The following is a 14765-nucleotide window of genomic DNA, read 5'->3' on the forward strand; positions in this document are numbered from 1 at the left end:
CCCTATAGCTGAATGAATGTTGTAATATTGTAAATTAGCCCCAAAAACAAGTGTGTAACTAAAAAAGAAAAACAGAGGAGATTACATTTGTAGATTAAATCGGTATTACTTCACCATCCAATTATACTAAATTAGTTGTAATCGTGTTTGTGTCATTCAGGGCGTATGTGATGAAGAATAAATATGGGGACACTTGAATTCATAGGAGGAGCTACCAGACGCCATGATCTCATATTATCCTATCGAAGATTATTCACGCGGGGAACATTGCCATCTTCTACAAAGCTGAACCGTGTATTTTTTTCTGGACATCTCGAACTGCAGTTCTGAGGAAAGAGCACATATGTAATTAAGTTTCATCAAGCCGACTTTGGTTATGTGCATATCATACTGCCGGATATTTTTCCTAAATCACCAAACATTTATCTGAAGAGCGTAGTTTGATTACAAGAAATCGCACCACACACTTCCTCGGGCGCTGCCGATCGCAAAGTCGATATCCAGTCTATTTCACACACGTGGCTTTCTCCGGTCTGAGATATTACAGTTCCCAAAGCGATTGATGTCTTAAAATTTCAGATACCCCTGTGCTTTCTCATTCAACTTTCAGGTAATGGCAACACAAAATGCTTGTATTGACAGGTTTGAACAAGGATGAACATGAACCTGAGTACTAGTACAACATCCGCACACCTAGGATTTGACCCGTTTGTCTAACGCTTCGTCATAATCGAATCTCTATGATGTGTTTGTTGTTTGTCTGTCTGTTTGTTTGTCTGTCTGTTTGTTTGTTTGTTTTGTTGGGGCTTTAGAAGAATCGGATGTCTTCAAAAGTACATAATCATTTTACTGAAATTCGAATTATACTCTCGGTCGAAGGCTTTAATTACTCCGTTTGCACCCGATGTCATCTACAGGGAGGGGGTCGGAACTTCGCTAGTGCTACTTTCTCGTTTACAAACGATGTTTTTTATGCACGATAACTAGATGCATCACATCAACATAGCTGCAACATTTATATTTTACTGTACGTCATGGCAAACATGTTTGAACTTTCATCAACAGTATACATTTGTCGTACAATACGGGTCTCATACGAACTTTGAACTTTGACTGTTCTGATGACTCCTTCCCTCACAAAGTACAAGTTTCTAACACCTCGCACTGTAAATATTTATATTATGGTATTTGCTGTACATTTTTGGCAATTATGCGGGAAAAATGGCGAGGCGAAACATTAGGTACAGTATGTTAGTTACACCAGTGCCAAACAGAGGGCGCACTCCTATCGCCTCTATTCGTCTTGCGCCTTGCGCTCTCCCGCAGAATACAGCTCAGTGAGGGGTAATGCAGTCAATCTAATTCCTTTCGTCTGCTATTCGTTTTTTACTTTCATGTAAATACGGCTAGTTTTCAATCGGGTTCGAACCCACGACATACGGCATCAGTCGCCTAGCGGAGAGGCCACAGAGAGAACCGCTCGGCTAAATCTCCACTCCCAAAAAAGAGTGGTTCAATAGCCGGCCAAGTTGTTACATTTTTCTGACTGAGACCGCTCCACACGTTGTAGAGTTCGTGAAGCACTCACGCACGCATGCTCACCATCATACATAGCATATAAATGTGTTTTCAATTTTCCCTCAGTTAGCCCACTTGAATTGGTACCATGATGTAGTTGCTGTGATTGGTCTGTTAAGAGTTGGTTCTGAATGGAATGTGAACCTAAATTTATGTTTTTCAAAGGTATACAAAATTATTATTCATGGTCTAAATATTACACCTGTATCTTTCCATATCAAAAGCTCATTTAGGTTAGACGATGAGTCGGAAATAAGGTCATCAATTTATTCCTTAGCTTTCGTATTATAGTGTATACTTGGAATTGAATCTCTTCAAAATGTGCTCGCTGGATCAAGTAGATCGGAAAGTTTGACAGAGTGCGCATCACGTTTGCGCACAACAAATTATCGTTCCCACCTTTCCATAACATACCAGTAACATGACAGTGGTGAAAACGCGGGATGAGAACCAGTAAGGTAATCACCGCCAGTGTTTTCATACGGTTGCAGATAGAAAGTAAGTACATTAGATTTATACTAAAGCTTACAAAATCTCACGTTTTTCCAGAATTATTTGAGCAGCGAACAGGGATACGCCACGGTTTCATGCTAAATAAAGTTTTCCGCAGCAGACAACAGCCGACTCAAATTCACCTGCCATACGTTCAATGCTGGCCCTAAGAAATTCACTGAAAGGAAAAATGTGCACATAGACGTAGAGGCAGTATCTATTACTTATATGATGTTTATAATATACAGATCCGTAAAACTGTGTATTGAGTAGATGGTGAAAGTTTTTTTTTAATAAATCGATTAACTAAACGTTGTTTAACGTTGTGAACCGAACTTTAAATGTTAGGGGAAACGAAATGTCGTTCACAAACAAGCGATACTTGAACATTATAAAAATTATGTAAAAACCTGATGATTTACTTTGATGATTTCAATACGGAAGATAAAAAACGGTTGTATATTTGGTAGTTTTGCATCACATTCCTCTCTGGTCTGTCTTGTTATCATGTTTGATTAACATCAGTGCAAGTCTAGAATACTTGGATTTGTTCAAAGGCAGTGAGTCAAGCTGAGTATTTCATCATGGACGATGCGAAAATACATTTCAGTATTTCATTGTTGGACTACAGCACTGTGCGCCTTATTTTGGCGGCTGACGACAGAAAGTCTGACAAGTCTTTTCTCTTTTACGACCGGGTTTACAGGTACAACGTTTGGTCGGATCTACTGATACTTGATTCATGTTATTTGCATACTTTCAATCCGCCTCAATTACTGTGAGGGTAACTTCCAAAAGTATCGTAAACAAATTCGAGCATATATTTACTTCGATACAATGATGCAGACTCATCTGTGCAGACATACCATACTCTTGTAGCTATATACTTTGTACTGTACCGGAAAATTATTTATCTATCCAGAGCTTTCGACAACTATTAAGCCGTCTTTATCGATGGTGGTGATTAGCACCACTGCGCGTGCGTGATCTTGAAATGTTATCCCAGATTCGAGGTAGTTGATACCGTCCGCCATCGCGATTCAACGTTAGTTTATGTGTTCTTATGTATATCGCTTCCTTAATACCTTTCTGAAACCAATCCTGCTCCCGATCAAACATTTTCACATTTTCTACCATGAAATTATGACCCAGGGAATCATTGTGAATAAGTTTAGACGTTTGGACGCCGATGTTCTCTCACTCGTGCTTGCAAGGATCGTTCTGTTTCTCCAATATAGTCCATTTTGCATTCATTATCTCCACAATCCTCGCATCGGATGTGATAAATAGGACCACATACGTCTTTCGATGGTGTGGGATCCTTCGGCGATACCAGTAGTTGTCTTATGGTGTTAAATTGCTCAGCGTGTAACTGCACACCATATGTTCTGAAAGTGTGTTGCAATATTTCTGTGAGGTTTTAAATATATGAAGCCGTTACATGCACTTTCTTTTGATTTCTATTCCGCTGTGCTGAGTTAGTGTAGGCCTTCTTTCTGGTACGGGTTGTCTGCTTAATTGCCCGGGTTGGACAGTTTCAGAGTTGGTATACAAACAATGTGCATTTCAATTTGTGTCGCAACACAATCCAATATGGCTGCAGGATATCAATTTTGTTAGGATGTTTTCGTGTCCAGAGACATTACAGAGACATGGCCAATCAAATATCTTTCTAATTTGGCACAAGAATATTGTAAAATGATTTTCATATTAGTGGCAAATTTTGTCATAGATAATCTATTTCCACTACCGGGTGGCCTTTTATTTCATTTTGTCATATCAAGAGCCTTTATGTAGACATATCCTTTTAAAGCAGATCTCATTCAAAATTGGAGTAAGGACAAGGAATCTGACAAACATAATGATGGTTGTATTATGGCGTGTTCCAATATGGCTTCTTGGCAGCCATTCATTTCAGCATGGTCTTACTTCAGTTCACGGCAATGATCGATTTCAGCAACACCTTGGATCCCAAATTGCGATCAATTACATATTCCAAAAGAGATAAAAATTCGTACTGACACTTTACCCAGCGGGGACTATGTCATTGGTGATTACTTTTTTATAAACACCAGAGTACATCGGGAATACTGGTAACATATTGTCGGTCACGTGCGAAAAAAATTGAAAATATGCTAAATGAATAGAGCTAGTGAAATTAGGAAAAGCTTACATAATGCAAATTTGCACGGTACAGATCGCCACGTTCACTCAATGCAGAGGTCAAGTCAAGCTTAAATATTATGATATTATGCTGGTATGGAAACAACTCATATTGCAAAATTATTGCATGTTTCAGAACTGCGACAGTATGTTTAAATCTGTTTTTATTAGCAGCTCTCTGATAGGTCCAAGTGCCGCTATAGTTTAAAGAGAAAACATAAGTTTACGGCAATCTGTTTCACTATAATAGTGAGTGATCTGAACCACGCTGCCGAACACCGCTCAAGCAACAGAACGGAGGGAGTACTCGGTACATCATGGTGTGTCGGCCACTTGCATTTATTTCATTTAACGTAGTATGCGCCTCGAAAGTGATAAAACCCATATAAAAACTTTTGCTCAAACTTTCCTTAAAGAATGTTTCAATTATTCTCTTTCAAAATCACGAATAAATATCGGCCGTCACCGTGCAAATTTTGTAACTAGAGAAACAAATTACTCAAAATTTACCGAAATGCAAAATGGACGCTAATTTTCGATTTTCGAAGAAACTGAGCCGGTGAAGTTACACCAAGAGCTTTCAAATGAACCCCCACAAGTGATAGATACGAATAGAAATGAAAGTTTGAGTCCGAATATCTGTCCCCGCGGCGCGTTCTACCTTGACATCGTTATTGAGTGTAAATGTAGTCGAACAGTTACATGACGACCATGGAGATACCGATGTCACAAGCACATGAGGGCTTCAGAATTATGTGAATATCCGATCCAGTATGTGTTGTATAGAGTGTATCATCTGAAGAACGAACAAAATCAATGTCATAAATACTGGTAGGTATCTTAGTTTGGAAACACGAACTGAAATATTGGCATGAGATTAAATAATTTTTATCATAGCATATGATTTACTGCCATACTTTTATTGCCTTTGAGATTGTCGTTTGTAATCTTCAGTTGTAGAACCTTGCCTGGCATTTCACCAAAAACCTACCTAATAGTCGCGCCAGCGGCTTACTGACTACGCATGCGCATATTCATAATATACTATGGCCGAGTTCGATTGTGACCCGAGTAGTGACCCGAGTAGCGAACACTGACGTAATCTGATCCTAGTTAGCATGCGCAGAAGCGTAACCCGGGAGATTTCAAACGAACGACGTCTACTCGCAACTCGCGTAAACAAACATGGCAGACGATTTCCTCAATTTCCAACTTTTGCACAACTTTTTTGATGAAATCGACCAGGATAGAACACCCGAAGCAGTATTTCAGCTCAGAGTTAACCGGACAATATTTTTTGTTTTAACGTCATTATTTTTGAGAAGACATTTTGTTCCCCGCATCAGAAATTTTGCCGAGGAAGTCGTTCTTCAGTACTCCCTGCAGGACTTTTGCATGAACTTTCGTATTTGTCGCGGCATTTTTGATTTTATTTTAACACGGATAGGAGATGAACTTCAGTCAGAGCACGCGGGAGGGAGGTCACAGGTGACCCCCGAAAAGCAGCTTCTCATGTTTATTTGGTTCATGGTAAACCAGGAATCTATGCGGGAAGTGAGCCAGATTTTTTAATCTGTCCAAGTCAACCGTGCATAGCACAATAGCGAAAGTCACCAAATTTATCATCAATCGGCTTAAAAATGTAAGTTATATTGTCGCTACGTTTTTGGAACATTTTATTTTTACATTTGAAATCAGTTGTTTTTGATCAAAATTTCCTTCGGTTTCTTTTTAAAAAATTGAGTCAAAAGTTAAAAAATAGCTGTCCTAACCTGGGCTGGAAGTGGGTATTTCTAAAAAAAAAGAGTTTTGACTAGACAGAAAGCCATTTCAGTGTTTTGTTTTTGTTATGGACGTTAAAATATTTACATGGAAATCACACTGAAAAATAGAAAGAAAGATAAAAGTTATCTATTGTTTTGAAGCAGACTTTAAAAACCTTGCTGGGTTGTAACATTTAACCGTATATCATATTTCAATGGTGAGCTAGAAACAATATTTTAACTGACATTCTCACAAAAAAAAAAGCAAAACCAATTATATGAGGAAAAAACAGATAATAGTACTCATGTACTATTACTTTTCATTTTTCCTTAAGGTTATTGTGTGGCCAGATTACCAGCGACAACATGAAATAGCACAAAATTTTCAACTGAATTATGGCTTCCCTGGAGTAATTGGTCTCATGGATGGCACACATATAAGGCTTGCTGCATGCATTGCTGGAGACCAAGATTTCATTAACAGAAAAGGATATCCATCAATGCAACTTCAGGTAAGTGAGCCTCAAAATTTTTACAATTATTTTATACAGCCAAGGTTGAGACTTATTTTAAAGTTTTCACAGCAAAGCTGTAAACAAAAAACATTTTCAATCGGGTTGCAGGGCCATATTTGAGAGTGAAAGGGTTAATTTTGCCTTTGTTCTCAAATGATTTTAACGTTTTCTTGCAAATTCAAATGTTGAATCAACTGTCCTGATACCACTGTTTGTCTGAAATACACCATTATGTTTAGTAAGTACAAAACCACATGTAAGTAATGAAATCATTTTCTATTTCCAGATTGTTATTGATGACAAAATGCAAATCATGAGTGCATATAGTGGATGGCCTGGCTGCACCCATGATGCACGTGTCTTCAGGAACTCAGCATTGTGTGACAGAGCTGAGCATCATAACGCTGTAATGCCTGAAGGATTCATGATTGGTGATTCAGCTTATCCTCTGAGAGATTGGCTCATCACACCATTCAGAGATAATGGCCATTTGACCCTTCAACAACGGCGGTTTAACCGGCAGATATCTTCCTGTAGACAGAATGTAGAACGAGCGATTGGTCATTTGAAAGGTCGCATGCGCAGGCTTCGAGAATTGCCACAACACAGTGCAGAAGATGTGTGCCGTACTATCTTTGCTGCCTGTATCTTACATAACTTGTGCATTATGCATGAAGATGATATTGAAGCATATATTGACATGGACTCGGAATTGATACAACATCCAAATCAATTTGAAAACATCCATCAAAATGCAGCAGATGGTATCGCCAGAAGACAAATGTTAATGAACATGTAAACTTTGAGCAATACACAGTGTGCCTTCTAAGCCTGTTTGGCGAGTCATGACTCCGAAATTTTCTCTTTGACCCAATAAATTTTCAATTAAATAAGAAATGATATATGGTCACTCAAGAAAAATGCACAAATTTTCAAACTGGCTCAAAAGTTTTCTGGAATCCTTTTCATAAGAGGACACAATCTATACATGTATATTAATGTGGGTGGTGTTTTAAACAAAATGTTTTCCCACAACACATGATTCACTTACATTGATCAATTTAATGTAAACGATGTCAATACTGGGAAACAACATAACATCAACTCAGTGAAATATCAATTAACTTTTTACAATGAAACTGACAGTAGGTAGGATGTACTTCAACAGTGAAATAACAACAACTTTTTTTTCACATTCTTTCCATGACAGTGTTAAAATGAAATAAATTCATGTAAAGCTCAAATCTTCATAAATACTGAATTTGCAATTTATTACAATGGCACCAATATACCGGTACACCATATAATTTTCAAGTGATAGTTCCACCAGTGATATATATAGTTAGTATCGTTGCTCAAATACAATAAATAATAATAATCATTTACAGATATAAATATAATAAATAATCTATAATAAATAAATAAATCTGTCATTTGAAATATTCTGCGTTTATAAAGATAAATATATTAAATAATAAATAAATAAGTAAACTAGTCATATGAAATATTTATCTGTGATTTTCTTCAAATCTTTTAAAACACAGACTTTCACAATGACATATTTCATGAGATTTGTAAAATTTTCTTAAGTCAATAAAATCATTACAAATGTTACCCAATTTTTGCTTTGTTTTTACCAGAGCTGCTTGAGTGGCTGAGTATAACATAAAAAATACCGTCAAGGACACTATGTGCTCATATTCGGTTTGAATCGGTCCATTCAAGAAATGTTTAAACCAGGAAAAACAAGAATGACAAAAGCAAATAAGGTCTCCAACTTAGGTACTGGAGGTCATCTTTACGAACGTGCATATCAACTTCTATAGCAATGGGATAAGCAGATCCTAAATACATAAGCAACAATCAAAAAAAAAGACAGAGAAGGCTTCACAAAAAGAAAAGGTGGGAGTGGGCAAAAACATGTACAAGGGATCTGGTAAAAAAGTAATGCTACCTCATCAATATTCTAGACCCTACCCCTTCCTGAATATCAAATGTTCCACCCCTTGGTATTACATAAGGCCAGATGACAGGAAAGGTATTTACAACCTTGGGAATTTTTTAATTAATGCGATGAGTGTTATCATTCTAATGTAAACAGCACTTAAGTTAGTTACAGAGATAGTGGAATGCCTTTTACTGTCGGCGGTGATTACAACATCTGGAATTATCCTTGATCCAAATTTCTCATCAGTTCTTGTGTGTCATACATAGAAAAGTTGCAAAAATTGGTTCACAGTGAAAAAATTCACCTCAGCTTTGTTTTCTGGATCAACTTTTCCTACAAATTGATACCAAATATGACAAAATTATGTTCACAGCCTTTGCAACTATCTGACAACATATCCTGGGTTGGTGTAGGTCATTTAAGGTCACAAACTGAGAAAATTACCTAAAATATACAAATTTGGGGCTTTCCCAACACTTTGAGCAAAAAATTTATCTAATAACATCCCTTGGGACTTTATACCAAATTACAAAGCTATCAAACAAGTAATTTTGAGAACAAGTTTTCTTGACCAAAATGACAATATTGTCTTAAAAATACAAATTTGTATATTTCAGGACAATTTCCACATATCTAACTATTGTCATCTCTGTACATCTGTGTACCAAATATAAAAGCTGTCTGTCCAGGGGCTTTAAAAAGAAAACGCTGTTTAAGATTTTTTGACCAAAAATGACAAAATTGCTCCAATAGTAATTTTCCCAATTTTGTCATAATTTCAAAAAATTAGAAGAGTAACACCCTGGCAAACATCCAATCCAAATTTGAGAGCGACTGGATTGGCAGTTTCAGAGAAGAAGAATTTTTACTGAAAATGAGAAAAATCACCAAAAAATTCAGCAAAACTAAAAAATTAATGATATCTTCACAATATTCGTAAAACTGTATAAGGTTCACGTAAGGTACTTGCAAATAAATTTTCAAAGCAATCAAAACAGCCGTTCTTGAGTTATTAATTCTTGACCATTTTCACATTTTGTAAGCTCATTTGCATAATTTTGGCAATGCAGACTTCATTTGAAGTAGTTGAAGTTCTCTTTTTATAATATTTAAATGTGAACAATCACGCCAAATGTGAGCTAAAAATTCCAGGTAATGTCCCTTTAAACTTGCCTTGGATTTGATTAACACAGTCAAAACAAAGAATCATGTCTTACAGCACTTTTAAACTTATCATCAAGGTATCACTATGTGTATGCACTTGTGTGTGTGTGTGTGTGTGTGTGTGTGTGTGTGTGACCTTATCTATTTATTGTTATTGATTGATTTTTCATACAGATCAAGCATTCTGTCCATTCGTTGCATTTTTTGGTCATGTTGTTGTTGCATCAGAGACAACAGCTCATCATTCTTGTCTTCCATTTTGGACACCACAGTAAACAGTCTATCTTGCATAGACATCCTGTCCAATCTAGCCTTTCGTTTTTTAGTTGGTTGGTCTGGTTTTGATCTTGTTTCTGGAATAGTGCCACTAGAGTCACTGCTTAATGCATCAGAGTCAATAGTCACAGTTGGATTTGTCCCCTCTCTGTGTCCATACAAAACACTAAATCTTTCGTAGTGCCTGCATGTTCTTGTCTGTGTACCAGTTTTTTTTCTACCATCAACAAATTCCATGAAGGCTTTTTTCAGGTTTTTCCATTTGTCTTTGGCTTGGGTCTTGGAGATAATGACATCATGTTTGGCCATATCAGATACTACGCTTTGCCACAAAGAATCATGTCTTACAGCACTTTTAAACTTATCATCAAGATCTGCTCTCAGTGATACAAGAAGAGTCTCTTCCCTCTCCGTCCATATGTGGACCTTGTCATTACCTCTGGCACTGCTTGTAGGAGGGGAAGTCAGTTTTGGCTGGGGTTCATCTGTTTCCTTTTCTTTTACTACCTGTTGATTAGCAAGTTGATTTTCTGGCATCATCGGTGTACCTTGTTTTTCTGTCACGTGTTCACTCTTCTTTTTTTCATTTTGCATTTGTTCTTCCCTTGGTTCCAGTTGTTCACTTGGACCATCTTTACTACGTATCAATTGGTTTATAATAGCCTGTTTTGTGTTAGCATCTGAAAAAAAGTTAGGGTTAACAGCTAAAAATACGTTGATTACCAGAAACACAATTTTTTGGGGGGGAGTAGAACAACACATTTTTCCCTTAGCCCAAGCAAAACAAGGTCAGATCAGTCAAAGGGAAAAGAGGAAAAAGACACTAACTATTACTCATTTTAAACAAATTGATAATAATATAACAGAACTTCATGACCTCTGCACGTAATCTGTGACGTGCAAAATTTATTTCCATGAGTGAAGCGGCCATGTTCTGCGGCGGTATTTTCACGAGCACAGCGACAGCAGAATAAGCTGTGTAACGGGTGGAAATAACTTTTGTACGTCACAGATTACGCGCAGAGGTCATGAAGTTCTGTTATTATTGCATATGTCCTCTCAAATTTGATGAAAATTGAATTGTCGGCAGTGACGTACAGATAGTTGCCACAGTGAAGAGGTACTGATGCTGCAACCGCACAACGCTCTACGATTGGCCCAGTCACACACAAAGTGAGGTCATGTTAGGTCAGTTCGTCAGTCCTTTGGTTAGCTTTGCTATATATCGTGCTGCATGCTGGCAAATACAACGAATATTTGATGGAAGAAAGTAAATTTTTGGTAAAGTTAGAGGCTCCCGAATATCTGCGCTTGCTATTTTGTTTTTAAGACAGCAGATTGGAAGGATATAAGAATTACATCTACTTACCCAGTGTTGGTGAGGTTATAAGATCTGCAATCTCTTTTTCCACTCTCACAGATCTACTTTCACTGGAATTGGGTTGCAAAATCCTAATTTCAACACTGTGAAATAAAGAAACTTATTTAAAAATGAAATGTCGATACTGATAAGAAAGTTGGTTTCTCGTTGTCCAAAATTCCACAATACACAAAGAAAAATATGAGTAAGGCCAAAAAAAGGAAAAACTGTTCTGGTCATTGACATATGGTAGAAATGATGCGGCGATGCATTGTCTAAATGAAATTCGGTACATTTTTTCATTTTTTCCAAAAGGGGAAACGGTAAAAGGAAAAAAACGCTGACACGCACACATTTATTTTAAGTGTAGTTATGGGTCAACAACCCTACTACAAGCATTTTCTCGTAGTTTTTGTCTTTTTTTCAGGCTTATTTTTGTATTCATGGTTTGTTGTGGGGGAGTAGGCTTCAACTACTTGCACAGAAAAATTGTATCAATGAAAACCACTCAAAATGACACAGAACTGCCTCAAAATGACACACAACTGCCAAAATGTCACGCAACTACCAAAATAATGCAAGTAGGTGAGTTGTACACAATCATAGCTAATTTAAGTGATGCGGGCGATTACCAGAAACATTTTTTTTTTGCCGAAGGAGGGGACTGCCCCATTTATACAGGAATATTTTGGAGGGATTATACGCTGGTAACAATCTCCATTGAGTTATTGATATCATTTAAGGGGTGCTGGTTACCCCTTGACAAATTGCTATGGGGTGCGTACATGCTAAAAGAGGTTAACCCCCCCCCCCCAATCGCCCTGCCGAAATGAATGATGAAACACTACAATTTACGATTTTAGGGGATGTATTTTGTATACACAGGCTGCAGTCGTCTGGTAATTTTTACCGAAATCAGTACAACTATCGGACAAAATAGCCCAAAGCTACATATCAAACCTGGACTTTGGTCAAAATTTTCATTACGTTTGGGAAAAAACCCTCATAAAACGTCTTATTTATTTAAAGAAAATGAAAAATAACAATAAAAGTCTATATACTTACGTCTGCTTGGCGGCCATTTTGCCTTTTGGTGAGTTCCTACCCCAGTAACCCTGCTCTGGAGGCAGGACAAGCCCGGGTTAGGTTGAAAGGTCAAATGACGTAATTTACGTCATCGGAGTAGCAACTCGGAACCGTTCGATTGCAACTCTAGCTACCCGGGTAGCTACTCGGGTCACAATCGAACTCGGCCTATTAGTCTGGTTCCCTGACCCATTTCCCCGGTAGAAGGGGTGGGGAAATAAAGGGTCAGGTACCGGCTAATGTAAACATGGACGCTATTGGGTTAAAATAAAACAAGCTGTGATTGGATAAAAGTAACACTTGTAACTTTTTCTCATGTTTCTTGGGTTTCGCACTTTCAGGCTCACTTGACACCAACTTCTTGTTTGTACCACAAAGCCGTGGAGGTAGAAAGAAAGACTTTTTACCTCCATGATTTAGCCACTGTGATTTAGCACACCTCTTGATACTTTTAGAACGTCGACATGATGCCTGGCATTTTTCATGAAATTCGGACACCATTCTATCCATCGAAATCAATCGTTCACAGTTCCAACAAAGTTTGCTTTAAATTAGCTGTGATATCGCAGCAGTACTTATGGCGTGTATCGAACGTGCTCGAGCCATTGGGGTCACGCCACAGTCGGTGATGACCTTAATAATGACAGTTACTATTGTAAAGTTAATGATTGCACAATACGTCCCTTGTTAAACACAAAAGATAGTAATCATGGTAAAATTTGAAAATTTATGTCAAACTTTTTTACACATAACAGAAAATCTATACCTACAGGGTCTGACATCGTGTACGTGAACTGTTATCAGAGGGTAAACCGGTCATACTGGTACAAACAAAGTAACGATTAATTCTATTTTATCCTTTATGATTATTACTTATCATGAATCGATACAAATAACATTCTTAATCTCAAGCCTGGCGCGACACCAAGGGCTGAGCCCTACATATAATATTAACCTGTCCTGGGGCGAGTTGTCCTTTAATGCCGTTCCTGGTGACCTGAATGACCCACATTAGTCAACAACTGATGATAAAATGAAATGTCGACCTGCAGCGCTTCTATAAAGTAAATATGTTTTATCTCCTTGCCTAGATCCCATTGAATAGAGCACTTGGGAGCCTCGCACCAGGCACCGTCAACTTTGACACACAGAGAATTACTAGCAGAAAAGTATGGTCTGTATTGTGTGTGTGCTCTGCAATACTAGAAATTTAAACACAGGAGCTTGTGGAGGCAATGTGTAAAAAACATAATATTTAATTTACTCTTTATCTTTTGCCAGGATTATTCCAAATCTGCTTTGCGTCAGAATTACCTTGATGATATGGATCCTACTGATCTTCTGAAACGATTTTAAAACTTGCAACATTATCGTCCATTACATTTATAGAATCGTGAAGTTATAGCAGGCGAAACGCGTGGACATCACGAAGTCTACTGGGTATACAATGATACAATATTAAACAGTCACTGTGATTTTTTATGAGGGAAAATTTGAATCCTTTGAAGCATTGTACATACAAGTCATAAATGTGAGCGTCATGTTGACTTCATGTTGTTTAACAGATCAACCTGAAAGAGGGTGAATGGCTGAGTGGGCACGTATGACCATGCCGTCCTCCAGGGGACGCGTGATAAGATAGTTTACTCAGATAAATCTGCTTGCCAATGACTAATCAATCAATTAAACGACGTGACGGTTTCAAAGACCAGTGTATGCTTGTATACCTGTTTGAAAATTTTGAAGGTAAACTTTCTTCTCGAAAGTCTTGGGGCCAAATTAATATGTTGCAAACAGATTGGTGGTTACACCTCCTTAAGCTTTAAATTTTCATTCAGGTCAGCGTAGACATGGCTTCTGTTGATCTATGAGCTTATTGATCGTTCATACCACCTAAGTTCGTAGATCTTCAGGCAGGTTTAGGCCATAATAGTTGAGCTGTCAATGTTACCATCTTAGTAACACAGATATTTCAAGGCACCCAAGGTTGATTCAAACAATTGAAATTGGGAATGAATCGATGATTCGGCACTGCATGCACATGCCTGTCAGCTTTCTTTGATGGATCTCCTCAATCACTTGCAACCTCCTAAGTGACTTTAAGGTATAATTTTATTTGTAGAAATACCCCCCCCCCCCGGTATGAGTAATATTGACACCTAGGTAATACACTTTCTATAGCAGCTGAGTTTTCACGTTCTGTTTCGGATGTCAAAGACTGTATAAATTAAACTTGCGCAGATCTCATATCTGTGACTGGTCTCTCTGCAAGCAAATTATTCCAGAATTAGAATTAAGAAGATCAACACCGTCATTTTGGAAGGCATCTAGTGACGTCACGTGCAACTTCTGCAGCTAAAATGAAACATAGGACGCATGTTAGTGTTACCATTAACGACTGGTACCAATCGTTAATCATT

At 37.7% G+C, this 14765-nt stretch overlaps 1 protein-coding gene and 1 long non-coding RNA gene across 2 annotated transcripts; one reads left to right on the forward strand and one right to left on the reverse strand.

Annotated features, from left to right (window-relative positions):
- The first annotated feature begins 5319 nt into the window (after nucleotides 1–5319).
- LOC139127380 (uncharacterized) lies at nucleotides 5320–7781 on the forward strand. Its single transcript, XR_011550989.1, has 3 exons — nucleotides 5320–5875; nucleotides 6332–6508; nucleotides 6798–7781. It is a non-coding gene; the product is annotated as an uncharacterized lncRNA (long non-coding RNA).
- A 180-nt stretch (nucleotides 7782–7961) lies between these two features.
- LOC139127366 (uncharacterized) lies at nucleotides 7962–12417 on the reverse strand. Its single transcript, XM_070693281.1, has 3 exons — nucleotides 12325–12417; nucleotides 11269–11363; nucleotides 7962–10579 (listed from the first exon to the last, which is right to left on the reverse strand). The coding sequence occupies exons 1-3, from the start codon at nucleotides 12339–12341 to the stop codon at nucleotides 9765–9767; spliced, it is 927 nt and encodes a 308-aa protein (XP_070549382.1). The 5' UTR covers nucleotides 12342–12417; the 3' UTR covers nucleotides 7962–9764.
- Nucleotides 12418–14765: the final 2348 nt, after the last annotated feature.

Source organism: Ptychodera flava, unplaced genomic scaffold (genome assembly GCF_041260155.1).
Source record: "Ptychodera flava strain L36383 unplaced genomic scaffold, AS_Pfla_20210202 Scaffold_31__1_contigs__length_3010019_pilon, whole genome shotgun sequence".
In the NCBI taxonomy this organism is placed as follows: Eukaryota; Metazoa; Hemichordata; class Enteropneusta; family Ptychoderidae; genus Ptychodera; species Ptychodera flava.

What these genes read in the sequence shown, in the direction of transcription:
- LOC139127366 (XM_070693281.1), bottom strand. An exon ending in TATAACCTCACCAACACTGG is followed by an intron (nt 10,580 to 11,268) that starts GTAAGTAGATGT and finishes ACTTTTTTTCAG; the next exon opens with ATGCTAACACAAAACAGGCT.